Genomic DNA, 24,411 nt, shown 5'->3' on the forward strand with positions numbered 1-24,411 from the left:
AATTACAAAGGAAAGCGAAACAACACATACAAGTACTGGAATAAACATAACTAACAAATGCAATACTACTCCCAATACACGCAAGAAAGAGCAGAGACATTTAACAACACTCATATATGAAAAGAATACCCTTCCCTGAGTTAAATTAACTACCCTATTTAAAGTAAAACAAAACACACTACAGACTGAAATGCCTAAGTTATTTGTCTGATATTGCACTTGAGTGAGTTAAATGATACTGACAATGGATATAATAAATAAATATTGCACTTACATGGAATATATGCACGTATATATTGCACAAATAAATAAAAACTGACTTGTGTCCAGACCACTGGGACTAGTGCCCAAGTTCAGAAGTCTAAACACTACAGGGTAGAAACTGTTACTGAATCGTGTAGCCCTGCAGCAGATGCTGCAATATCTCCTGCTCAATGCGAGATGGTTAAACAGTCCATGCGCAGGATGCGTGTTATCCTGTATTATTTTGGTGGCTTTTCGGATACTTCTTACAGAATAAAAATGTTGTATCGATGAAAGACTGGAACCTGTTACCTTCACTGCAACCCTCACTACTCTTTGTAGTGCCTTCCTTTCTGTAACTATGCAGCTTCCAAACCACACTGTGAAGTTGCAGGTGAGGATGCTCTCTACTGCACCTTTATAGAAGGTGGAGAGAATATGAGGAGGAAGCTTAGCTTTTTTCAGCCTTCTTAAAAAGTGGAGGCATTGGTGCACTTTCTTGAAAAATTGGCTGGTGTTCCTCAACCACAAGAGATCCTCTGGTATGTGTACACCCAGGAAATGTGTACTTGTAACCCTCTCCACACACTCACCATTGATCCTGATCACTGGGTGGTTTGTTCTCCTTTTCCTGAAGTCAGTGATAATTTTTTTGGTCTTGGTTACATTCAGGTTAAGGTTGTTCTCCTAGTATCAACTAATCAGAGATGCCACCTCCTCTCTGTATGCCCTTTCATCCTCCTTTCTGATGAGCCCCATGACTGTGGTGTCATCAGCAAACTTGATGATATGGTTGGACTTGTGCTTAGCATAGCAGTCGTGGGTCAGTATGGTGAATAACAGTGGGCTGAGAAGACATCCCTGTGGAACCCCAGTGTTAATCGTAATGCACTTTTATGTGTTCTTACCTGATCACACCCTCTGTGGTCTCTCAATCAGGAAGCTCAGGATCCAGTTACAGAGATGTTTACTGATTCCTAAATGTGTTTTTCTATCAGCTGTCTTGGTATCACCGTATTAAATCCAGAGCTGAAGTCTATAAACAGCATTTTGCTGAAGGGAAATGTGCAGTGCTACTGATATGGCATTAGCCGTGGATCAGTTAGCTCTGTATGCAAACTGCAGAGGGCAAAATCAGGAGGTAGGCATGATGAAAGATGCTTTTTGATCAGCCGCTCAAAACATTTCATAACAGCAGATGTCAGAGCAACTGGTCTGTAGTAGTTTTTGCTGGAGGGAGCGGTTTTCTTAGGTAGTGGGATGATGTTAGTTTCCTTGTAGCATTAGGGTACTTTCGTCATGGCAAGAGAGGTGTTAAATATTTCCTTGAGCACTGTGCATAGTCGATCAGCACAGTCTTTTAACATCTTGCCCAGTATGTTGTCTGGGCCAGCAGGCTTCCTGGGGTTCACTCCTTAGCTCTCTTCTTACCTCCTCTGTGCTGAAGCTGAGTACTGCATCCTTCTCATCAGTGGTTAGCTTTAGTGCCAACCTGTTGTTCCTTTCATCTTCTACCAAAGAAGATATTCAAACTGTCCAGGAATGTGATGCTGTCCTCACACTGTGCTGACCTGATTTTGTAGTCCATGATCTCCTGTATGCCTTGCCATAGTTTCCTTGCATCCTTCATGTCTTCAAAGTGGCTCTATACCTTTCTGCCATACTCCCTCTTAGCCTCCTTTATACCCCTCCTCAGATTACCTCTTGCCACACTTAGGGCTGCTTTGTCCTTAGCCCTGTAAGCTGCGTTTCTCTCCTTCAGAAGCTCATATACCTTAGGGTGAGCCATGGCTTTTGGTTAGCTCTAATAGTGATACTCTTGGTATTTATTACACCATCAATGCAGTTTGAAATGTATGCCATCACTACCTCAGTGTATTCATCAGTGTTCAGATTCTGAGTCACTGTGAGTGCTTCCTTGAACATATCCCAGTTGGTTCTTTCAAAGTAGTCTTGGAGGGCCTCCATAGCCCCCTTGGGCCATACCCTGATTTGTTTCTTTGTGGGTTTCTCTCTAGCAGGTTTGTACGCTGGTGATAGCAAGATGGTGTAATGGTCAGAGTTTTCCATTTGTGGAATTTGCACTGCTTTATAAGCTTGCTTTAAGTTTATTTACACCTTGCCCAGGTAGTAATGTCCACATACTGATGGTAGTGTGAGAGTACTTCTTTCAGATCTACTTTATTAAAGTCACGAGCTGCCACATATACAAAGTTGGGATATTTGCTCTTCAGCTCACCCATGTGATTTCATAGTTTATTTAGGACCTCAGTGATATTAGCACTAGGTGGGATATACACCAGTGTTACACTGACCCCATTCAGCTCCCTGGGCAAATAAAATGGTCTACATTTAATGGACAGGAACTCAAGTTTTCACAGCAGTGTGACAGTATGATTTCATAGTTACTGCACCATCTTTTGTTAACATAGATGCACACTCCACCTCCTCTGGCCTTTCCACACAGTGTATGTTTTCTGTCTGCACAGATTCCATGGCTTTTAATCTAAGTGTAGAGGAATTTCTCTACTCCTTTGTTCAAATTTCTTTCTGTTAGTATTACAAGCAGTAAAAAAAACACAAGCCATGGGCACCAATACAAGCAACACGATGTGGGTATAAATATATAAATTACATTGATATTTACCATAATAGCTCAGCATGAACAGATTACACAACCTGTGAGTGGATACAAAAACAAGCACATTGCAACATGTACAGTTGGCAGTGCCAATAAATAGCTGAAAAACAGAATTCATTAAAGTCAGTGCTTTCAGGATGAGACACATAGATTTGGAGAATAGGATTCTCTCCTTTAGTGCTTACCATAATGTGGAGATCCTCCTGTGTGGGTCCCATGGCCTCAAGGCTTTCATGGTCATCAGGAGAACGCTTATAATAAATCTTTGTTCCTGCTGCATTGTATTCCCCTGGTTGGTCAATATCCCAGTTTCCATTTATCAGATATTTTGCATTACCATTTCTTAAGGCTGTGAAAAGAAGAAAAGAACTGAATTAGTGGTAAATGAAAATAAATGAAAACACAGCATCAACAGACTTTGGAAAAATATATTTTAGTTCCTGACCCACAAACAATACAACTGCAGTTGTAATTTGTTATACTCTTTAGAAGAGTTGAAAACATGTCATTGTGCTGTATTTACTACCTAATGCATGCCATTGATACTAGCTATCATTTTACTGCTAGACATAAAATAAATTTTATAACAGTACAACAGTTTTCACTGACTGAGGGAACCTCAAAATCAATATATACTTACCAAGACAAAAAGACAAAAAGCAAAATGCACCGGGAGTATCAAAAGCAAAAGTGAACTGCATATTAAAAATGTCTGGGGGGTGGCTACGCAGTAGTGTTGGAGGAAAGGCACACACTGATGGACTCTAGTTTCAGGGGCAGTAGTAGAAATGAACTAAACTGTCTATCTATCTATCTATCTATCTATATATCTATCTATCTATCTATCTATCTGTCTGTCTGTCTATCTATCTATCCATCCATCCATCCATGGGGATGGAGGAGATGCTGTAGCTTAATAAGTAAGGCATGATAAAAACATTAAACACTTCTAGACCCCATGACAACTACTATGGCAATGTGTTTTCACTTGTGTCATGAATGGAGACTACCAAAATAAACAGGATCTGTACTTTTCTCCTGTCTGAGGGAGAGTATAAAAAATTATATTGATCATGCATGCACTGGAGGATCTATCCCAAAAAGCCAGGCTTTTCTATTCATAAAATGTGTTTGGAGCATTATATCATTTTCCTTGCATTTTATGTGATGTCTTTAACAGGATACAAGGTATTTCTACTATCATTACAGCTTTAATTCATTTGAGGCTGCATTTTCTTCCACTCAGTATGAATTTCTGGAGCATGAACATTTGAAATAGAAAAATCATTTGAAAGAAAAGAGATGTTTGGCTTCTGCTACATACTTACAATCAACTGCATTACTAGCTGAGTTAAGTACAAACTAGCAGTGTTAAAGATTGTACTGCATTTTATTTTTCTGTGTATTTAATTGTTTCATTGAATATTGTGTCTGTGTCTCTCTGTAGTTATTTATTTTTCTATTTAATTGTTTCATAGAATACTGTGGTCTATCTCTGTCTCTGCAGTTAGGTTCCCACTCACCCTCTCTGTTCTTGTTGTGGTATTAATCTTGGTGGCTTTGGAATTGCACGCCCCTTCTGTAAATTTGTGTTTGAACACTCCTCCTGGGTTTATCTCATTTGCTCACTCAACCGAGTACAGTGAGATCATATTTTGACTTCAGACACTCCTACCGGTCCCATCTGTTCAGCTCTGTCCCAGCTCTATTCCAGTCTAGTATAACTAGCTCATTCTACCTAATACAGAGAGAACATTTATGAAGGGCAAGCCACTTAGGTCCTTAATTTTGAATTATCTTCTGTTTCTCCTTTCTCCCTTTCCATTTTCCAAAAAAAAAATTCTAAGCTTATTTCCTGCCTTTCCTGTAGCTAGTCTAGTCCAGATACAGATTTGCTGTATCCAGGACTGTTTGTAAGCTTTTGAACCCCCCAAGCCTTTCTGTGTTGGAGGGAAGCCTTCTAGCTTATCAGTGGGAGTGGTAAGCACTAAGTAGCCTATCTACCACAAGAGTGGTTTCTGGCCCAGAAATTGTAGTTTATTGGCCGTTTGGGAAGTTTTTTCCATCTTTTTCAACTTTCTGGTTTAAAAGCCTGCGTTTGCGCTTGTTTCTCACCTTTCATGTAACTAGTCTAGTCCAGATACAGATTTGCTGTATCCAGGACTGTTTGTAAGCTTTTGACCTCCTGAAGCCTTTCTGTGTTGAAGGGATATCTTCTAGCTTATCAGTGGGAGTGGTATGCACTAGATAGCCTATCTACCACAAGAGTGGTTTCTGGAACAGAAATGGTAGTTTATTGGCCGTTTGGTCAGTTTTTCCATCTCTTACAACTTTCTGGTTTAAAAGTCTGCATTTGCACTTATTTCCCACCTTTCCTGTAACTAGTCTAGTCCAGATACAGATTTGCTGTATCCAGGACTGTATGTAAGCTTCTGAGCCCCCCAAGGCTTTCTGTGTTGGAGGGAAGCCTTCTAGCTTATCAGTGGGAGTGGTAAGCACTAGGTAGCCTATCTGGTTTCTGGCCCAGAAATTGTAGTTTATTGGCCGTTTGGCAGTTTTTCCATCTCTTTCAACTTTCTGGTTTAAAATCCCTCATTTGCGCTTGTTTCCCACCTTTCATGTAACTAGTCTAGTCCACACACAGATTTGCTGTATCCAGGACTGTTTGTAAACTTCTGAGCCCCCCAAGCCTTTCTGTGTCTTTCTGTGTTGGAGGGAAGCCTTCTAGCTTATCAGTGGAAGTGGTAAGCACTAGGTAGCCTATCTACCACAAGAGTGGTTTCTGGCTCAGAAATTGTAGTTTATTGGCCGTTTGGGTGTTTTTTCCATCTCTTTCAACTTTATGGTTTAAAAACCCACATTTGTGCTTGTTTCCCACCATTCCTGTAACTAGTTTAGTCCAGATAAAGATTTGCTGTATCCAGGACTGTTTGTAAGCTTTTGAGCCCCCCAAGCCTTTCTATGTTGGAGGGATGCATTCTAGCTTATCAGTGGGAGTGGTAAGCACTAGGTAGCCTATTTACCACAAGATCCAGGTACAGATTCTTAGTTTTAGCACTTGAAATTGCTTATTCGTGCTCAGCACTTGTTCAGACCTTGTTATTAGCAGTAAATAAGCTACAAATTACTACAGCACTCAACCTTTCTCTTTACCTAGAGTTCTGTACTTACTTTCCTCACTTGCTTAGAGAAAAACAGCTCTTATACTCACTTTCCTCACTTGTCTAGAGGAAAGTAGTTTTTTAATCAGGCATGTCCAAGGGTCAGCTCCCAGTGTTCTCTCCTGTCTATCTTATGAATCTGGGCATCTTGAGGCAACGTAGCAATTGCCTCATGTACACAGACAACCTTCTCATCCTACCACCCAACACCACAACCTGTGAGAGATACACTTATCTAGCCAAACTGGTGGTAAAGCTCTCTCCAACCAAGACTGAACTTGACAGTCAAGAGGTGAAGGTAAACACTTGCACCACACCACACTCATCACATAGTCCCACTAAACCTACACCACCAAAATCCATACATAGAAACACCAAAACATTCATAGGGACTCTCAATAATAATCTGCTCAAGCAACAGAGACCTCCAAAGCAGAAACACAAGCAACCTCCACCCCCCCCCAACACAACTCAAATGACACATAGCCCACAAACTCAGTGTACCAATAAACCACAGCCCATAAGGCAAACTAACTTACCCAACACACTAGTCATAGGTGACTCTACAGTCAGGCACAATGATGTCCCACTCACCAGGCTAAACAAGGAGAAGGTTACTGTCAGCTGCCTGTCGGGTGCCAGGATCTGCCACATAACCCACGCACTAAGGTCACTCCACAACAAGTACAAATATGGCTCTGTCATTGTCCAAGTTGGTGTGAACAACCTGAGATGTACCTCCCTGGACTACATGAAAAGAGGCACGGAAGAGCTCTCCGATCTTGTAGCCCAGGCAGGTGTGACCCTAGCCCTGAGTAGCATCCTGCCATCGCCCAGAATGATATCGCAGTACAAGGACAAAATGATCTACTTCAACAATTGGCTAAGCTTCTGGTGTCATTCTAAGGGGATCCAGTATCTGTCTGCCGGGGACGACATGGTCGATAGACCACAATGCTTTGCCAGAGATGGCCTGCACCTGTTGCCCCTGGGATTCCAGATACTGGCTAAGGCTCTTGCCACCCCTATAGTGCCTTTTTTAAGCAAGGTTCAAATGACAAATTCACCACCATAGCAGGAACAGAGAAGCAAAAATGGAGGGTAATGCTACTCAGTGCTAGAAGTCTAAATCTCAAAATGCACTCATTCAAGGCACTCCTTACAATGGAGAACATCGATATCTGTGTAGTGACTGAGATCTGGTTCAAGGCTCTAGAGAGCACCCCTGCATTACCAGGCTATAACTCATACCACACTTTTCGGCCATCTAACCTGGACCAGAACACCAAAGTCGGAGGTGTGTCCATATTCATTAAGGATATCCACACCTCTAGGCTAGTTGCGCAGCATAATGCATCCGAGGTTATCCAAGTACAACTAACTCTGGGCAAAACTGCAATCCAAATTGTAGCTTGCTGCAGATCCCCCACCATGCCCCAGGATTCTCACTCCTCTTTTCTTGATATACTGGAAAATATTAGGCTTCAACCAAACACCCTAATAATGGGCGATTTCAACTACCTCACCATTTTAACTGGGAAAAGTACTCATGTACCAACTCTTTTGCTCAACACTTTCTGGAATTCATAAATTCCAATGCCCTGGATCAACTTATCCACACCCCCACCAGGGGCAACAATATCCTAGACCTAGTCATTACCAACATGAGTGACTGGTGTTCCACACGTGAAGTCAACTCCTCGTTGGTCAGATCCGACCATAAGCTAATCACCCTAGATATCTACATCCCGCCCCCACCCACCATTAAGGAAACCACGGTAAACAATTTCTCCAAAGCCAACTTCATGCTTCTTATGACAGAAGTGGCGAACTTCATGACACCCATGCAGATAGACAATACAGTTACGACTGCTGAATCCTACACAAATGCACTCTATAACACAAGTGCATGGATCGTGCTATCCCAAACAGAACCAAGATGCTATCCTCCACAAAAAGGTGGTCTCCTGCCATAAACCAGCTCTACAACACAAGGAAGAAACTGTTGCAAAAGAGAGTAAAATCTTATGAGTGGAGGAGCTCCCTGGTCAGCCTCAGTAAGAAGCTGAGATCCCTTATAAGATCCTCCAAAACTAGCTATGAAAACAAAATTGCCACTGATTCTAAGGGCAAACACAAAGCATTCTATAGCTATGTCAAGAATCTCAATGGCAACACCCAGATCTGCTCCTTTCTACAAGTATACGATAGCGTAGCTTATTTCTTAAGCTTGGATTCCATGTCTTGCTTCTGCTTTATTGCACAAACACATGGTGCTGTAGCATCTTTCTCTGGCCGTGCACACTATTTCAGGTTTTACATGTGCAACTATTGCTTTGCTCTATTATCCGCATACCCACCTTACCTGATTTATAACTGATTTATAATGGCTTGTATGTCCCTTATGTCTTTCAGCATAGGCAGTACAGGAGGATAATACTACCAGCTACCACTGTACATCTTGGGCAGTACAGGAGGGCAATACTACCAGCTCCCACTGTACGACATGGGCAGTGCAGGAGGATAATAATACCAGCTCCCACTGTACAACTTGGGCAGTATAGGAGGACAATACTACCAGCTCCCACTGTACAACATGGGCAGTACAGGAGGATAATAATACCAGCTCCCACTGTACAACTTGGGCAGTACAGAAGGGCAATACTACCAGCTCCCACTGTACAACATGGGCAGTACAGGAGGATAATAATACCAGCTCCCACTCTACAACATGGACAGTACAGGAGGACAATACTACCAGCTCCCACTGTACAACATGGGCAGTACAGGAAGATAATACTACCAGCTCCCACTGGACAACATGGGCAGTACAGGAGGATAATAATACCAGCTCCCACTGTACAACATGGGCAGTACAGGAGGATAATAATACCAGCTCCCACTGTACAACTTGGGCAGTACAGAAGGGCAATACTACCAGCTCCCACTGTACAACATGGGCAGTACAGGAGGATAATAATACCAGCTCCCACTCTACAACATGGACAGTACAGGAGGATAATACTACCAGCTCCCACTGTATAACATGGGCAGTACAGGAGGATAATACTACCAGCTCCCACTGTACAACATGGGCAGTACAGGAGGATAATAATACCAGCTCCCACTGTACAGCAGAGGTAGTACAGGAGGATAATACTACCAGCTCCCACTGTACAGCATGTGCAGCACAGGAGGATAATACTACCAGCTCCCACTGTACAGCATGTGCAGCACAGGAGGATAATACTACCAGCTCCCACTGTACACCATGGGCAGTACAGGAGGATAATACTACCAGCTCCCACTGTACAGCATGTGCAGCACAGGAGGATAATACTACAGCTCCCACTGTACACCATGGGCAGTACAGGAGGATAATACTACCAGCTCCCACTGTACAGCATGTGCAGCACAGGAGGATAATACTACCAGCTCCCACTGTACAACATGGGCAGTACAGGAGGATAATACTACCAGCTCCCACTGTACAGCATGTGCAGTAGAGGAGGATAACACTACCAGCTCCCACTGCAGGCAGCAGAACCTTATGGCACAGTGTGGTTAGTGAACCTCAAGATCATCAGCTGTGCTACATTATATAACAAATGTCAGTCATCATCACAAATGGTACCTTTTCATTCGTACCCCCATTCTGCAGGTCATGATGGGCACCTCAGAATCAGAGACATGTCAGTCATCTGTCATCACTGCACTGGCCCACGCTACAGCTGACATGAGTGAGTGGGGAGGGAGTGCCTCACTGGGGCTGGGGGTTCTGGGCTTTACTGGCAAGTAGTCCACTCCAATCATCTGGGCCATCTCATCCAGAGCTGGAATGGGTGGTTGAGGCAGAAAATAACCAGAAGTTGACAAGCTGTGTTTCAGCCAACTGCCTCAGCAGTCGATTTCATATCTACTGGTCCAGCTTACATGCTCTTATCCTTTCCACCCCTTTTATGGACTCAGTAAGATGCCCAGCAAGCTGGGAATTAGCTGAGTGGTCTTTAACATTAGTTGTTATGAAACACAAAGAAGCAGCTTGTCATTGTAGGCACCTACATGTGCCATGCCTGAACATCTCATTCATGTTCTTGTAAGCTTCATGAAGTTAAGTGAGTGTGAGTGTGTGTGTGTGTGTGTGTGTGTGTGTGTGTGTGTGTGTGTGTGTGTGTGTGTGTGTGTGTGTGTGTGTGTGTGCGTGTGTGTGTGTGTGTGTGTGTGTGTGTGCGTGTGTGTGTGTGTGTATCTGTGTGCATTACCATGCTTTCCTAATGTGTCAACTACATCACTGTGCTTCACTTATGCCAGTTCCATCCTACGTAATATACTCACTGAGGTACAGCCATCCGCCTCCTCACATGAGATGTTCCTGTTTAGTTATTCATGTCTATTTTGCACAACAATATATTGTCTCCATTTGGTGAAAGTCATCCTCTACCCTGAAGTGTAGCTGTATGAATCCTTGTGTACATTTTTTTCCAGTCTAATTTTTGCTAAACTAAAATCTTTACTTTTCTATCATATTTGATGTGAGGTGGGCCAGATTTGGCCATATAGTTTATATCATCTTCAAATCATGGCCTTTTTTTTTAGACCAAGTGCAGCTGACCTTAGCAGCTTATATTCACATTTATTTTGGAAAAGACAAACACATTTCTGGCTGCCTGCTACTTAGCTATTCTGCTTCCTGGAAGAAACCATCTACATATTTTCAGATTTAATTTATTACCCCAGGAATTCATCATTGTTTACACTATTGTGTATGCCTCCTTGTAGTACAAAGCACATGTATTAATAAGAAAAACTTCTCCATGAATATAGCTTCATGTATGATTCAACAACTGTAGTACATCCATGTTAGTATTCAACCAGAAATATTACACAGAGGAAACAAATTATCCTTTTTAAAAAGCAAATAAAAGAACATATACAATAGTTTGTTCTTTACCTTTTTATTCTTATCAGAATAATTGCCATTTTTCATACAATTATTTTAAGACAAAACAAGTTATGTCATCAGGGATTTTATTTTTCATATTTCCGGAAAATTATAAGCATACCTAGTGATCAGCATTAGTGCTTTCTGTGGTATAAACCATATGTAATATGTTCAGCACGTAACAACTGTTCTGCAGTATGTGCAGGTCATCTGTCTAGTACTAGGGATCATGTGACCTGTGGAGTATTTGGAGTTTTATCTCTACAAAGTAGTTGTGTGAAATTGTCATTATTTTGTACAGTATAGCCATGTTCGGTTCTTCACTAAGTACTGCTAGATTAGCTACCCTTTAACAAATCTAACCTCAGAGTAGTATCCTGAAGACTACTCTTAAATATTCAGGGTGTCTTATACTAGTCTCTCTCCAACATCCAAGTACTATATATATCTAGCCCTAGTCCTCCACCACTTGGCAACATGGTTTAACAGTCTGATGTCACCCCATCTGTGGCCAATCTGATTTCATTACATGTTCTAACATAGTGTAGGGACTGCCTTATTCTTATAGACTGTCAAGCACTTCTACCAACTGATAGTACAACCTGCCAGACATGGAAATATTTAAGAAACTTAGAAGTAAGCTTCTTGCACCAGGCAACTATCATTAAGTGTCATAGATGCACAAGAGGACATCAGTCACAACATATCACCAGGTCTATAAAATATGCTGAGACTGTAAAAATGAATTTGCCATTGCCTCCTACAACCCTTTCGACAAGCTTCCAGAACACAAGGCAACACCTATACCTTCTCCATTCACACAAACTGCATATTCATTTAGCTCACCCAAGTGTCACCTGGAAAGCAGGTCTAATCCCATAAGGCCCACTGAGTCTGTTTCCACACAAGGAATTATGGAATACATACAAGTGCAACAAAGAAAGAATTGTCAAAAAAAGTAGCATAATGGGTGACAAAATGGAAACACCCACTAATAATGAGGTTCACAAATAACAAACCACAAAGGAAATCTACTCTTCTAAAGTTGCTCTCTTTAGACCTTAATTTATTACAACTGAAAAGCAAAATGTGTTAAGCACTTTCATCCTTACAAGTAATCTAAAAGGACTCCATCAGAACAACTGAACTGCTTTACTTCTTTCTTTATACAAGAGAGGTTTTATATGAGGTATACTCAAATTTTCTTACTCTATTAAAGAGTTACAAATTCATAATTTAAAAACACATGAAATGGCAAACCATTGTAAAAATACACTAAATAGCCACTTAAAACACAGTTCTATGTCAACCAAAAACAGATTTTGTGTTTTTTATTAAAAAAAAGATTCCCTAATTTGTTTCTTAACCAAATTTTCAAAATTTTTTAACTGTGGGTGGGCAGGAGGATTAAAGATACTTTTCTGCCTGGGACCACTATCAGAATTAACAGAATTCTGTTTGTGGAACAAAATTTCCAGGTTAATTTTTTTACAAAAAGTTTTTGATCAAGTATCATCTTGTTAATATGCAAGTTGGCACAGGGAATAAATTTAAAACCTTTTGATAACAATTTAAAGTGTTCTATTGAGGGGGTACAATGCCACTATAGTTGAAGATGTTAAAGTTGTCAAAACTATATTTAGTACCATCATTTATAATCAAATCTGTAGAGGGCATCAATACCTGCCCATCCCCCATCTCCCTCCCTGCTTCACCCCTGAGCTCAGATTCTAACAGTACTGAGGTCCCCTCTGGTTCATAATTCTCTCTGATCTGCATGCATTTTATTATAGAGTTAAAAAAAACTTTTCGGAGTGTGATTTAAATATTGATCATTAGATGGTGCTGTTTATCAAAAATTTAAATTATTTTATTTAAATAAGAATAATTTTTATATTTGCGAGTATATATTTGTTAGTATGTATTTAATGTGGCATTTTAGGTTTTTTGCTAATGAATTACGTGATGCGTATACGATTTCGTATTTATAGATAATTTAAGTGAATTAATAAGTTAATTTCAAAGCAGTTATTTGATTGGTAGTTTTATAACTGACAAATGTATTTAAACTGTTTTTTCACTATGCCCTTTATTCTGATGAATTCTGCTGTATGTAGACGAAAATGCGTGTTAATTTGAAGCATTAAATTAAAGCGGATCGACTTTACTCTTCCTAAGGACTGTCATTTCACCCTGTTGTTTGTGTTATTGGTGCTATTTTGGGTGAAATTGTGTTTCGTTTTTTGTTAAATGTTTGTATATATTTTTGATATTCCAAAAATAGCAGGAATAATGGGACTAGACCTTATTAAAAATACTGCAGCGCAGAAGTAATTCTTCTCTCAAGGTGTAGATCCTTTAATTGAAGGTATATCATTCAGTGTGCGATTGTCCTGCAAAACAGTCAACATAGCACTAGAATGATTAATAAAATCAAATATAATCATACCACCCTCTCTTATTGGGTTTCATGAAGCATATGGTCTTATCCTGAGTAATAGACTTCAACACTTTCCCTTCCTTTTCTGTTAAAATATAATGAAAGATTTTTTTTGCCTTCTCTAGCTTGTATAGATCATTAATGCAAGCTTCTTCAAAAACCTGGATTATGGGGTGTAGTGCAGGGTTAAAACATCCTGTATATGTTAAAACTTGAGGTTCTTTTGATTTTGTTATTGTTTTCACTATTAAAATACACCATCAAGTTTAATTTTCTTATAAACAGTTTTAGCTCAATTAGCATATCAGCTATATTCAAGTGTGTATGGAGAATGAATTTAAAACCTTTTTCAAATAAAAAAAAATAATTCAAAGTTACTTCCATGTGCTACAATTAAAAATTTTAAAACCGCTTTATGTTAAGACTAGCCCATCATGTTGTACTTCTATTACATCTTTCTCCCTTTCCTTTTCCCTCTGCCTTTCCACTTCTTTGGTTTATTGAAGTATGGAGTCCTGGGACACTTGAACAACTTTCTGATTGGTATAATGTTGGGGGCCTGTATCATTTGGATAAGGTGGGTTATTTTCTATTCACTCTGATTGTCTTAGTGGGGGAAAATCCTCTGGGCTATCCAAATGATACGAATTATCCACTGGCCTATCATTAACCCCCTCTAGCTGCACTGAACATTCTGCTTGTCTGTCAATGTTAATAGCACTGTTTTCTTTCAAGACAGTGGACTTTTTATTTCTACTATGACCTTCACTTTTAATAAGCTTTCTAAGTAAAGAAATAATTGGCCTAAGTGGGAAATTAACCCATCTGTTGTGGAATGGGGCAGTAAGTGCAAGCAGCTCAAGAGTTCTCTGTCACAGAGGTTTTGCTTGAGATAAATGCTATGTGCTTACATATACCCTTGACTGATAAATATTCAAACAACATTCCTTTTGGAAGCTGTTCTCCCAAGTTTTCAACAACAAGGGTCAATGTATCTACAATAAAATTTCCTGCCTCTTCCTTGCTCCCATAAAATCATTGGATCACAGGTTGTTACTAGGCTATTGACCCGAGGCCCTTAAAAGCCTAACCAAGAATTTAGCCCATGTTCCAACAAGTCAGAACCCTATGCCACTGTCCAGCAGGGACACAGCTGGAATCCTAAGGGTGTATTTTCTGTTCCCCATCCAGTTATCCAGGTTGCGCTTAAAAAGGGTTAATGAGGTACTCTGCTTGATGTGGGGAGAGAATCTATTCCACAAAAGGGGGAGTCTCTGGGGCACAAATTTGTCCTGCTAACAAGTCCTATTGATGTCACAGACTAGGTTGAGGTCGCATGTGTAGGTTACTCGAGTGGAGCTTGACTTGTAGATATGCAGCAGTTCCATCAAGGCAGGGTCTGAAATTGCTTTTCATGCCAGATAGAGTGAATCTCTGAGGAGTCTGTAGGAGACTGAGTGGAGGGACAGGACCTGTACCCTATCTGTGCAGGGTAGATATTTCAGGCCCTGGATTCTCTCTGGTGAGGAACCTCTGTGGTCTCTCCAGCTGCTGCATGTGCTTTGTGAAGTACATGCTGAAACGGGCACTGTACTCAATAATGGATCTTATAAGGGAAGAATACAGGGATGTTATGACCACCTTGTCCCTGGATGAGATACCCTTACTAATGAGGTGGGCCATGTAGAAAGCTTTCTGTACAACTGAGGCAATATGGTGGGCAAAATTTAGTTTGCTATCAACCTGGGTGCCCACATCCCTCATGACTGATTGCGTGCATAGGACCTTATTATTAATGTGATAATTTGTGGGGACATCACTCTCTCCAAAGGGGATGATGAGGCATTTTTTGGCATTCAGTTTGAGGCCATGTTTCTGGCACCAGTCATTTGTTTGAGTGAGACCCATTTGGAAGTTGTCTGCATCACTAGGGAAATTGATGACAGCACCCAGCTTGCAGTCATCTGTAAAACTGGTCACCCATAGCCCACTGGTTTTGGCCTGCACCTCAGAAAATTATATCCCAAACAACAGAGGCCCCAAGTCCAATCCTGGGGGTACACCGCTCATTACAGGTCTACTGCTTGAGGTGGCTTGCCCTATTTTGACTAGGTGGGTTCTATCAGTGAGCCAGTTTGCTACCCATCTGGTAACATATGGATTGATGCCTAGTTGAGAGAGTTTATCTATTATACCAGAATGGGGAATAGTATTGAAGGCTTTGGCCAAGTCAAGGTAGGCGGTGTGCACCATCTTCCTCTCATCCATGGCTTTGCTGACTGTCTCAAAGAAGTCGACCAAATTTAACAGGCATGACCTTCCCTTGATGAAACCAAACTGTGTGGGATCGAGTGTTTGGAGGTTGCCAATGTCCTTGTTAATGAGGTCCATGATAATCCATTCCACAGCCTTGCAGATCAGGCTACTTATGCTGATGGGTCTATAATTTCCTGGATTAGTGGACGCTCCACCTTTGTGCAAAGGGATGATAGTGGCTGTCCTCCACTTGGCTGGGATGAAGCCGGTATCCAGTCTCTGGTTGAATAGGGTGCCTAATGGTGCTACAAGCTCCTGCCTGAGTTCACGTAGGATGCAGCCTGGTATGCTATTGGGTCCCATGGAAGCTGTTTGTTTTACCTTTGAGAGGGGAGTAATGACTTGCTCCCTAAAGATAAGGGGAGGGGGGCAAGTACTGGGGATGTCCTGATTTACTGATGGGGGACAGAGGGGCTGAAGTTTTCACTGAACCTGTCTGCCAGCAGGTTGGCTAAATCTACAGAGCTTGTGTATGTGGTGTCCTTGACCACCAGTTCTGAGCAGATCTAGGTGCTTCCTTTGAGATTGTGGACATATGTAAAGAAGGCCTTATGATTGTCTTTAGCAGATGTGGCCAGTTTGGACTCAAAGTTAGCTTTGGAGGATTTCACTAGTGTTCTTATTTGCTTTTTCAGGCTAAGGAGAGATTGCTTCTAATTAGGCACCTGCTCCTTCTTGGTCCTGCACAGCAATTTTTTTTCCTTTTATTATATTGTTTATTTATTGCAGATGTACACCAGACAGGTTTACTCTTTCTTGAGGAGGATGATTTCACCCTGTCAGGTATACCTGATTCAACGCAGCTATATAAATGCTATAGTAGTTTGGTGTAGGTTTGGACATATGTGCCAGTTCCTGTGGAGGGGGAGGGGGCTGTGAAGCTGTTTATACCTTCCCTCAGGGGGTTGTAATCGGCTTTGGAGAAGTTTTTTTTGTTTGACCCTAGCTGGGGGGGGGGGGGGGGAGCAGGGGAGATGGTGACTTTGAAAGTGACTACTTTGTGGTCGGATCTTACCAGGGATGATGACACTGTAGGGATGCTACAGTGGTTACTCATGTTGGTTAATACCAAGTCCAAGATATTTTCACCTCTTGTGGGGTGTCAACCTACTGGTCCTAGACATTTATTTGCATTGATGAAATCAGGGAATCTCTGGGCATTTGTGTTTTGGCATGAGTATTTTTTCCAGTCTGTGGTTGGATAGTTAAAGTTGCCCATGATCAGGGTAAACGGGATAAATGGTAGAATCTTGACAGATTCAAAGAGGTCCAGATAGGTGGAGTGGGCATCTTGAGTCAAAGTTGGAGGCCTATAACTAGCTATGATTTGAATAGGTGTCTTGTCAATTGTTAACTGCACCTAGAATGTTTCCTGTGTGTTATACTGTTTGACCAGCCTGGAGGTGTGTATGTATTTTATATATATTGTAACTCAACCTCCTTTTGCTTTGCTGTCCATGGTTTGGGGTCTAAATGTATGATAGGTTGAGTAACCTCGTATGGCTGGGGTGCATTCCGCAGCTTTGAACCAGGTTTCTGTGACTACACAAATGCCAGCATCTTCCAGGGTTAAAAATGCTTGCAATTAATGCAGTTTCATGTTTAGAATCCTAGCATTTAACAGCATGATCTTTAATTTACGTTTTGATGAAATTTTCATGTTGGGAATTTTGACCTAATAGCATTGCCTAAAAAAGGCACTATGGGGGAGGAAAGAGTCTTTGCCAGGAGCCTAAAGCCGAAGAGAGGTAGATGCAGGCCATCTCTGGCAAAGCATCGTGGTTTGTCAGTCATGTCATCCCAGGGTGTCAGGTACTGGATCCCCTTGAAATGACATCAGAAACAAAGCCAATTGTTAAAGTAAGTCATGTTCTGCTTGTACTAAGGCATCATTCTGGGTGACAAAAGAATGCTGCTTAAGGCTAGGAACATACCTGCCTGGGACACATATTCAGCAAGCTCGATCATGTCTCTCTTCATATAGTCCAGGGAGGTATGTCTCAAGTTATTCACACCAACATGGACTATGACAGAATCATAACAGTACCTGTTGAGAAACTTGAGTGCATGGGCGAGATGGCAGATTCTGGCACCTGACAAACAACTAACCGTGACTTTCTCCTTATCCAGCCTAGTGACAGGCACATCTGTGTGTCTCACAATGGATTCTCCTATGACTTATATGTTGGGTTTATGTTTAGGCCTCAGTGACTGTGAGACACAGGTGTGTGGACTATGTGTGATGTGTCGTATGGTGGGCAGTGGAGTTCATGTGTGTTTTTGCCTCAGCGGTCTCTTTTGTTTGGGTATGCTTTTGTTGAAGACCTCTGCATATGTGGTGGTGTGTTGTGTAGGTGTGGGTGGTGTTTGAGGTGTGGGGTTTGTGTTGACAACCTTCTCAGTGCCAGATATACTGGCTTGTAGGGGAGAAAGCAATGACTCTAGGTGCTTGATGTAATTGCATCTCTCACAAATTGTGTTCCTAGGTGGTAGTAGTAGAGGGTTGTCCATGTACATGAGGCAGTTGCTACACTGTCTCAGGATGCCCATATCAACCAGACTGGCAGGAGAAAACGTAGGAAACTGTCCATCTATATTTGTCAGAAACAGAGAGAGAGTGGCCAGAGAGAGCTAAGAGGGTAAAGGGTGGAAGGTTTAAGAGTAGTACTACTAGATGATCACATAAGTGCTACTAAGGGAACATTTGTTGCTGGAATACCTCAAAAAAGGGTTAAAAACCATGCAGCTGCAGCTCTGGATGCAGCAAACCTGTATCTAGACTGTGATACTCAATTTAAGGTTAAGAACACAGTAAAAAACTCACAAAGAAGCACAGATTAACCACTTACAGACAAAAGAACAGAACTCAGTATGAAAAAATACAGTTAAACAGTAACGAAATGCAGTAAAATGCAGTTAAACAGTAATGAATTGTAGTAGATAGCATTGAAATATAGTTAATCAGTAAACTGCTCTAAAACAGTGCAAATGTAATAAATTATCTCACAATCACAACAGTAAAAAGCAGCTCAAATAAAGCAGCAATTCAGTAGAATATTGTCATCAGTTTAATAAGGCTACTGACAAACAGTAATAAATGCGGGTCTATATTATAAACCTGAAAGCTCTAAACAGCAAACACATGTACATCGAACCATAAAGAGTGATGTACAATAACAGCGAAACACGTATTCAGCGAAAGTAAAAACACCAAATGTATTTCTTTAGCCAGCAGCGCAATCCTGGGGATAAGGAAATATATCCTTTTCCCCACTGTAGTGCAATCGCGGAGTTGGTATATTTAAGTAGCGGGGGTGTGGGGGGCAAAAGTTTGATTTTTTAGTTTTATTTAGTTAATTTCGGTATACCTGCATGGTGCTGTTGGTTAAACAAACAGGTTCGGTGTTTTGAATTTTGCTGAATACGTGTTTCGCTGTTATTGTACATCACTCTTTATGTGTCGATTTACATGTGTTTGCTGTTTCGAGCTTTCAAGTTTATAATATAGATGCATAAATGTGGCATACTAAATGCAGTTGAACTCCTAAGCACAAGCAGCAAAATGAAGTAGGAAGAGGCACAACTTTTTTAATAGAAAGTGAGGAGACAGGAAATAATTCAAGGTTGAGAAGCTAAAGGGGTGGTCCTTCACAACTTATTTCACTGTACACAGAAGAATGAGCTGATGTAATGGGACTGGGGGGAGTGTCCAATATCAAATTTATACTACAGGTGGGCAACTCAAAGCCACCAAGCTTTAATACCACAACACCGGGTGGGTGGGATACACAAGATCAGAATAGAGGCAAGGACTGAACTCATTAAGTCTAAAAAACAGTTGCACAGTTTAAACAGATATGCAGCACATGTTTTAGTAAATCAGAAGTGCAGAAAACAGTTGACAATAAGCACTTATATTTTCCAGTCTCACAGCAGAGGAATGGCAGAATACCTATCTCACTGCAGCTTTGAGCAAACAAGTACAAACTGGTTTAAACACTGGCTATTTAAGGCACAGAAATAGGAACCAGCCAAATTATCCAATCAAAAAAAAAACACAGCCTTGCAGTACTGACTCTCGCTAGATCAGATCAGATTGAATCCCCCCTCCCATGAAGAAACAGTTAGCCTCTCTAGATAAAATATTTCACTACAAGCTGAAAAAGTCACACACAGTAATAGATATTCATCTCTGTGCTAGTATTTTTCAAGTACAGCAACAAGTAAAAGAACAGAACAGACAAACAAAAAGGAGACAAAGATAAGAACAGATGTAAGGATTGACTTCACTAAGTCTAAAAAACATCTTGCTCCTGCTGTTGTGAATTCAAATTACAGTTGCACTAATTTCATGCAAAGGCAGCATCATTTCTAGCTATGATTTACTGGTGCCAAACAACTAAAGCTTACATTCTTCACTGTTGAGGCTCTGATTGGTACCTTCATCTGCATAAACAGCTTCACCTACAGAACAACTTCCTGTCATGAAATATGTGGCTTCCTGTTCACTGCTGCCTCTGAATCTTTGTCCATTATTAGTAATTTTAAAAGCTGCCTACTGTGCTCAGTGCAGACAATAAAATGAAATCACCCTTCATCATCATCATTCAGGCTTTACACATTTCTACCTTGTAATAGCTTACATTAATAATAAGAAGTAATAAGAGCATGACTTTTCAATTAAACTGAAGTATAACTGTCTGGTGCTCTTATAAAAAGGCAAGGCAAACAAATGTAATAAATGGAAGCACTTTCGTACACTAGTATCAGTGAACTTCATCAGATAAATCAATTACAACAATTGACACACTAATACATTCAGTAATGATGACATCACAAAAAGGCAGTCTAATTAAAGACTTAACTCTAAATGTGACATGACAAAATAAGAAATTATTATTACAATAGTAACGAATAAATAAATAAATTCTCATCAAAAACCCTCAAACAAAATAATTTTAAATAAATAGTCAACACGGGCCACTTTAAAATGTTGAATATTTGTTTAAAATTATTTTGTTTGAGGGTTTCTGATGAGAATTTATTTATTTATTCGTTTCTATTTTAATAATAATTTCTTATTTAACCTGTCATGTCAAGTTTAGGGTTATGTCTTTAATTAGACTGCCTTTTTGTGATGTCATCATTACTGGATATATTTGTGTCAATTGTAACTGATTTGTCTGATGAAGTTCACTTGTTATTTACTCTATATGTAAATAATACACTTGCTCACTACAGCAATTGTATCTTAAAATATGCAGATTACACAACATCATTGTATTCTGCTATACTGCTCTTTGTCATCATTAGTAATCTACAGACTTGTTTTAATATCTTCCATGACTTGCTAGATAATTCTTTTAACACTTTAAAGGTCACATCTACATTATGGACTCCGGATTAATGAATAAATCCAAATACTCTCAGTTTCAAGTATTATCTAAAGATCAAACCATGTTAGAAAGCACATCTTCCAATAAAATGCTTAGTGGCTATACTGGATCAGAATCAAAGATTTGGCTATCATTCCAAAATAGTTAATTTAAAAGCAAAACAAGATCAAGTATGTTTTGCTGTGCTGAACAACTTATTAAATTAGACAATCCTACTGGCAAGGTGCATCTGTGCTTCTAGTATATTTGCTAATGTCCTTTCTACTACTGTAACCTCAACAGAACAATGCAAAAATAAAGGTGCCAGATTTAATGCTGGTCTGGACAGTTTTATACATCTCACTAGTGTGCCTATCTAAAAAGCCTTCACTGGCTAGAATTGACTCAACACATAAGTATGTCACAACTGGAGTTAAAAAACTTTGTCTTATCTCAGTCTACCAAATGTCTAGCCATTAATCCCCTGACTGAATGATACATACCAGCAGGTTCCTTTGATCAGCAAAAAACTTATTGGGTCCCTATCTCTTAATCATTTTGGGGATTCTTTATTCTGTACGCTAGTTTTAAAAAATGTAGAACAACCTGACTGTCATGGTTTTGCAAAGCAGTCTTAAAATTATAAAGAAAAAATCTATTTTTGCACACATTTCCCAATTGGCAATACAGCTATTTCACTAGTATCATCTAAGTGCCTCCTAATGATCTCTGTTTCTCTGCATTCTATCACTCCTATTTGTCACCATTTTTTTCTTGCTACTGCAACTTCTGTATGGTTTCGTCGCTTTCCTTTTTGGTTGGTTTAGTTTCTATCACATTCCTAACTAACAATTCTCAATCCACATACTTCCCCTCACCTACAAATCATATAGGTTCATAGGTTCATAGGTAAGTACTAGGCTATCTGCCCGAGGGCATTTATAAGCCTAGCCAGAATGTGTTGGCTTTCGCCACCCCCCTTAGATTTATTCCCTGTGCCTCTGTGCAGCAGAGCCATTAGTTCCTGCGCCTCTGTCCAGCAGAGCCACTGCAGTGATCCCTGGGGTAAATTTTCTGTCTCCCATCCACCCGTCAAGGTTTCTCTTGAAGAGTTTTAGTGAGGGGCTCTGCCTGATGTATATTGGAATCCTGTTCCAAAGCATGGGGAGTCTCTGGGATAGGAATCTATCCCTCCAGCATGTCGTAGTTATCATTGTGGTGAGGTTTATATCTCCAGAGTGTGTGGCTCTCCGGGATTTGTATTTTTTTAGGTGGAGCACGTCTATCAATTCAGGGTTGGACATGGCCTTGTATGTCAGGCAGAGATCACCTCTGAGTAAGCGGTATGCAACCAAGTACAGCTGGAGTTTCTTGAGTCGGGCTGCATAGGGCATATATTTCAGGCCAGTAATCCTCTTGGTGAGGTACTTTTGTGGTCTTTCCAGCTACTGCAGGTGTCTTGTAAGGTACATCCCAAATGGGGTGTTGTATTCTATGATGGGTCTAATGAGTGATGAGTAGAGAGGCACAATAACCTCTTTTGTTCTAGATGCAAACCATTTTGTGATTAGGTGGGCCATATAGAAGGATTTTCTAACCACCTTGGCAATATGATTATCAAAAGACAGACTACTATCTACTTGGGTCCCCAGATCCCTTATTACATTTTCTGTATTTAGGGGACTACCACATATGTGGTAGTCCATGGGTACTTTGTTTTTACCAAAGGGGATGACTATGCACTTTTTGGCATTTAGCTTGAGGCCATGTTTTTGACACCATGTATCTGTCTCAGTGAGAACCTTCTGGAGGGTGTCTGTATCAGCCGGAGAATCAGTTATAGCCCCTAGTTTGTAGTCGTCTGTGAACTTGGTCAGCCATAGTCCTCCTGTGCTTGCCTGTACCTCTGAGAAGTATATACCAAACAGGAGGGGTCCTAGGACTGAGCCCTGGGGGACGCCACTTGTAACCAGTTTAGAGTCGGACCTAGAGCCTGCAACTCTCACCATGTGGGTTCTATCTGTGAGCCAGTTGGCAACCCATCTCGTTATGTAGGGGTTTATGTTCAAGTTGGTGAGCTTGTCTATAATACCAGAATGGGGAATGGTGTTGAAAGCCTTTGCGAGGTCTAGGTAGGCTGTGTGGACCTCCTTTCCCTCATCTAATGCCTTGGTAACTGTCTCAAAGAAGTCCACCAGGTTTAGGAGTCATGATCTGCCCTTAACAAAGCCAAACTGGGTAGGGTCCAAGGTTTGGAGGTTCCCAATGTCCTGTTAATGAGTTCCATGATGATGCGCTCCATAGCCTTACAGACCAGGCTAGTCAGGCTTATAGGGTGATAATTCCCAGGGTCCGTTGTGGCTCCACCTTTGTGGAGTGGGATAACTGTTGCTGTGCACCACTCTATGGGTACATAGCCTGTAGAGAGGCTGAGTTTGAACAGTGTGTTAAGGTGTGGGGTTAATTCATTTTAGAGCTCTTGTAAGACACAGCCTGGGACACCGTCTGGTCCCATTGAAGTTGTGTTTTTGGCTTAGGCTAGGGCTGTTTTAACCAGTGTGACAGTGACTGACGGGGCCCCACACTCTTCCGGTATGGTTATGGGCCCTTTAGGGGGTGGGGGGGGTGAGGTTTGCACTAAACCTTTCTGCCAGAATGTTGACAATATCAGTCGGTTCAGTGTATTTTGTGCCATTCTGCACTAACTCAGAGCAGATCTGAGAGTTTCCACTTAGGTTCTTGACATAGCTAAAGAACACTTTGTGGTTATCTTTAGAGTCCTTGGCAATTTTTCTTTCATATCTAGCCTTGGATGACTAAATGCAGGATTGTAGTTTCTTGCTGATACTGATCAGGGATGTCTTTCCTTCTTGGGATTTTACTCTTTTCTGTACTTGTTTCCTCCTTCTACTGTATAGCTTGTTTATGGCAGGGGGTCCACCAGACTGGTTTCCTTTTCTTGGAGGAGTGAGTCTTGGTTTTACTTGGGATAGCATGACCCATGCATTCCTGAAGATGCAAATAGAGTGCCTTTGTAAAGGTTGCAGCAGCTTGGACAGCACTGTCCTTTAGCATGGGGGCTGTGAACCTTTCCACCTCAGTCTTAAGTAACGAAAAGTTTGCTTTTGAAAAGTTTTTCATGGTGGTTTCCTTGATTGGGGGTGGGGGGCAGAATGTGGATATCCAGAGTGATTAGTCTATGGTCTGATCTAACCTGCGAGGGGTTGACCTCTGGTGTGGAACACAGGTTGCCCATGTTGGTGATGACTAGGTCCAATATGTTGTTCCCTCTG

The 24,411-nt window shown here is 40.9% G+C and overlaps 1 protein-coding gene across 1 annotated transcript in view; it reads right to left on the reverse strand.

Annotated features, from left to right (window-relative positions):
- The window catches only part of LOC122806899 (ADAMTS-like protein 5), a 716,117-nt gene that overhangs the window by 130,005 nt on the left and 561,701 nt on the right, over positions 1–24,411 (reverse strand). Inside the window, exon 9 of the mRNA XM_044077703.1 lies at positions 3,070–3,233. Coding sequence (XP_043933638.1) covers positions 3,070–3,233 — 164 coding nt within the window. The remainder of the gene's footprint in view (positions 1–3,069; positions 3,234–24,411) is intronic.

The sequence above is a fragment of the Protopterus annectens genome, chromosome 7.part0 (genome assembly GCF_019279795.1).
Source record: "Protopterus annectens isolate FY-2018-M chromosome 7.part0, PAN1.0, whole genome shotgun sequence".
Lineage (NCBI taxonomy): Eukaryota > Metazoa > Chordata > Ceratodontiformes > Protopteridae > Protopterus > Protopterus annectens.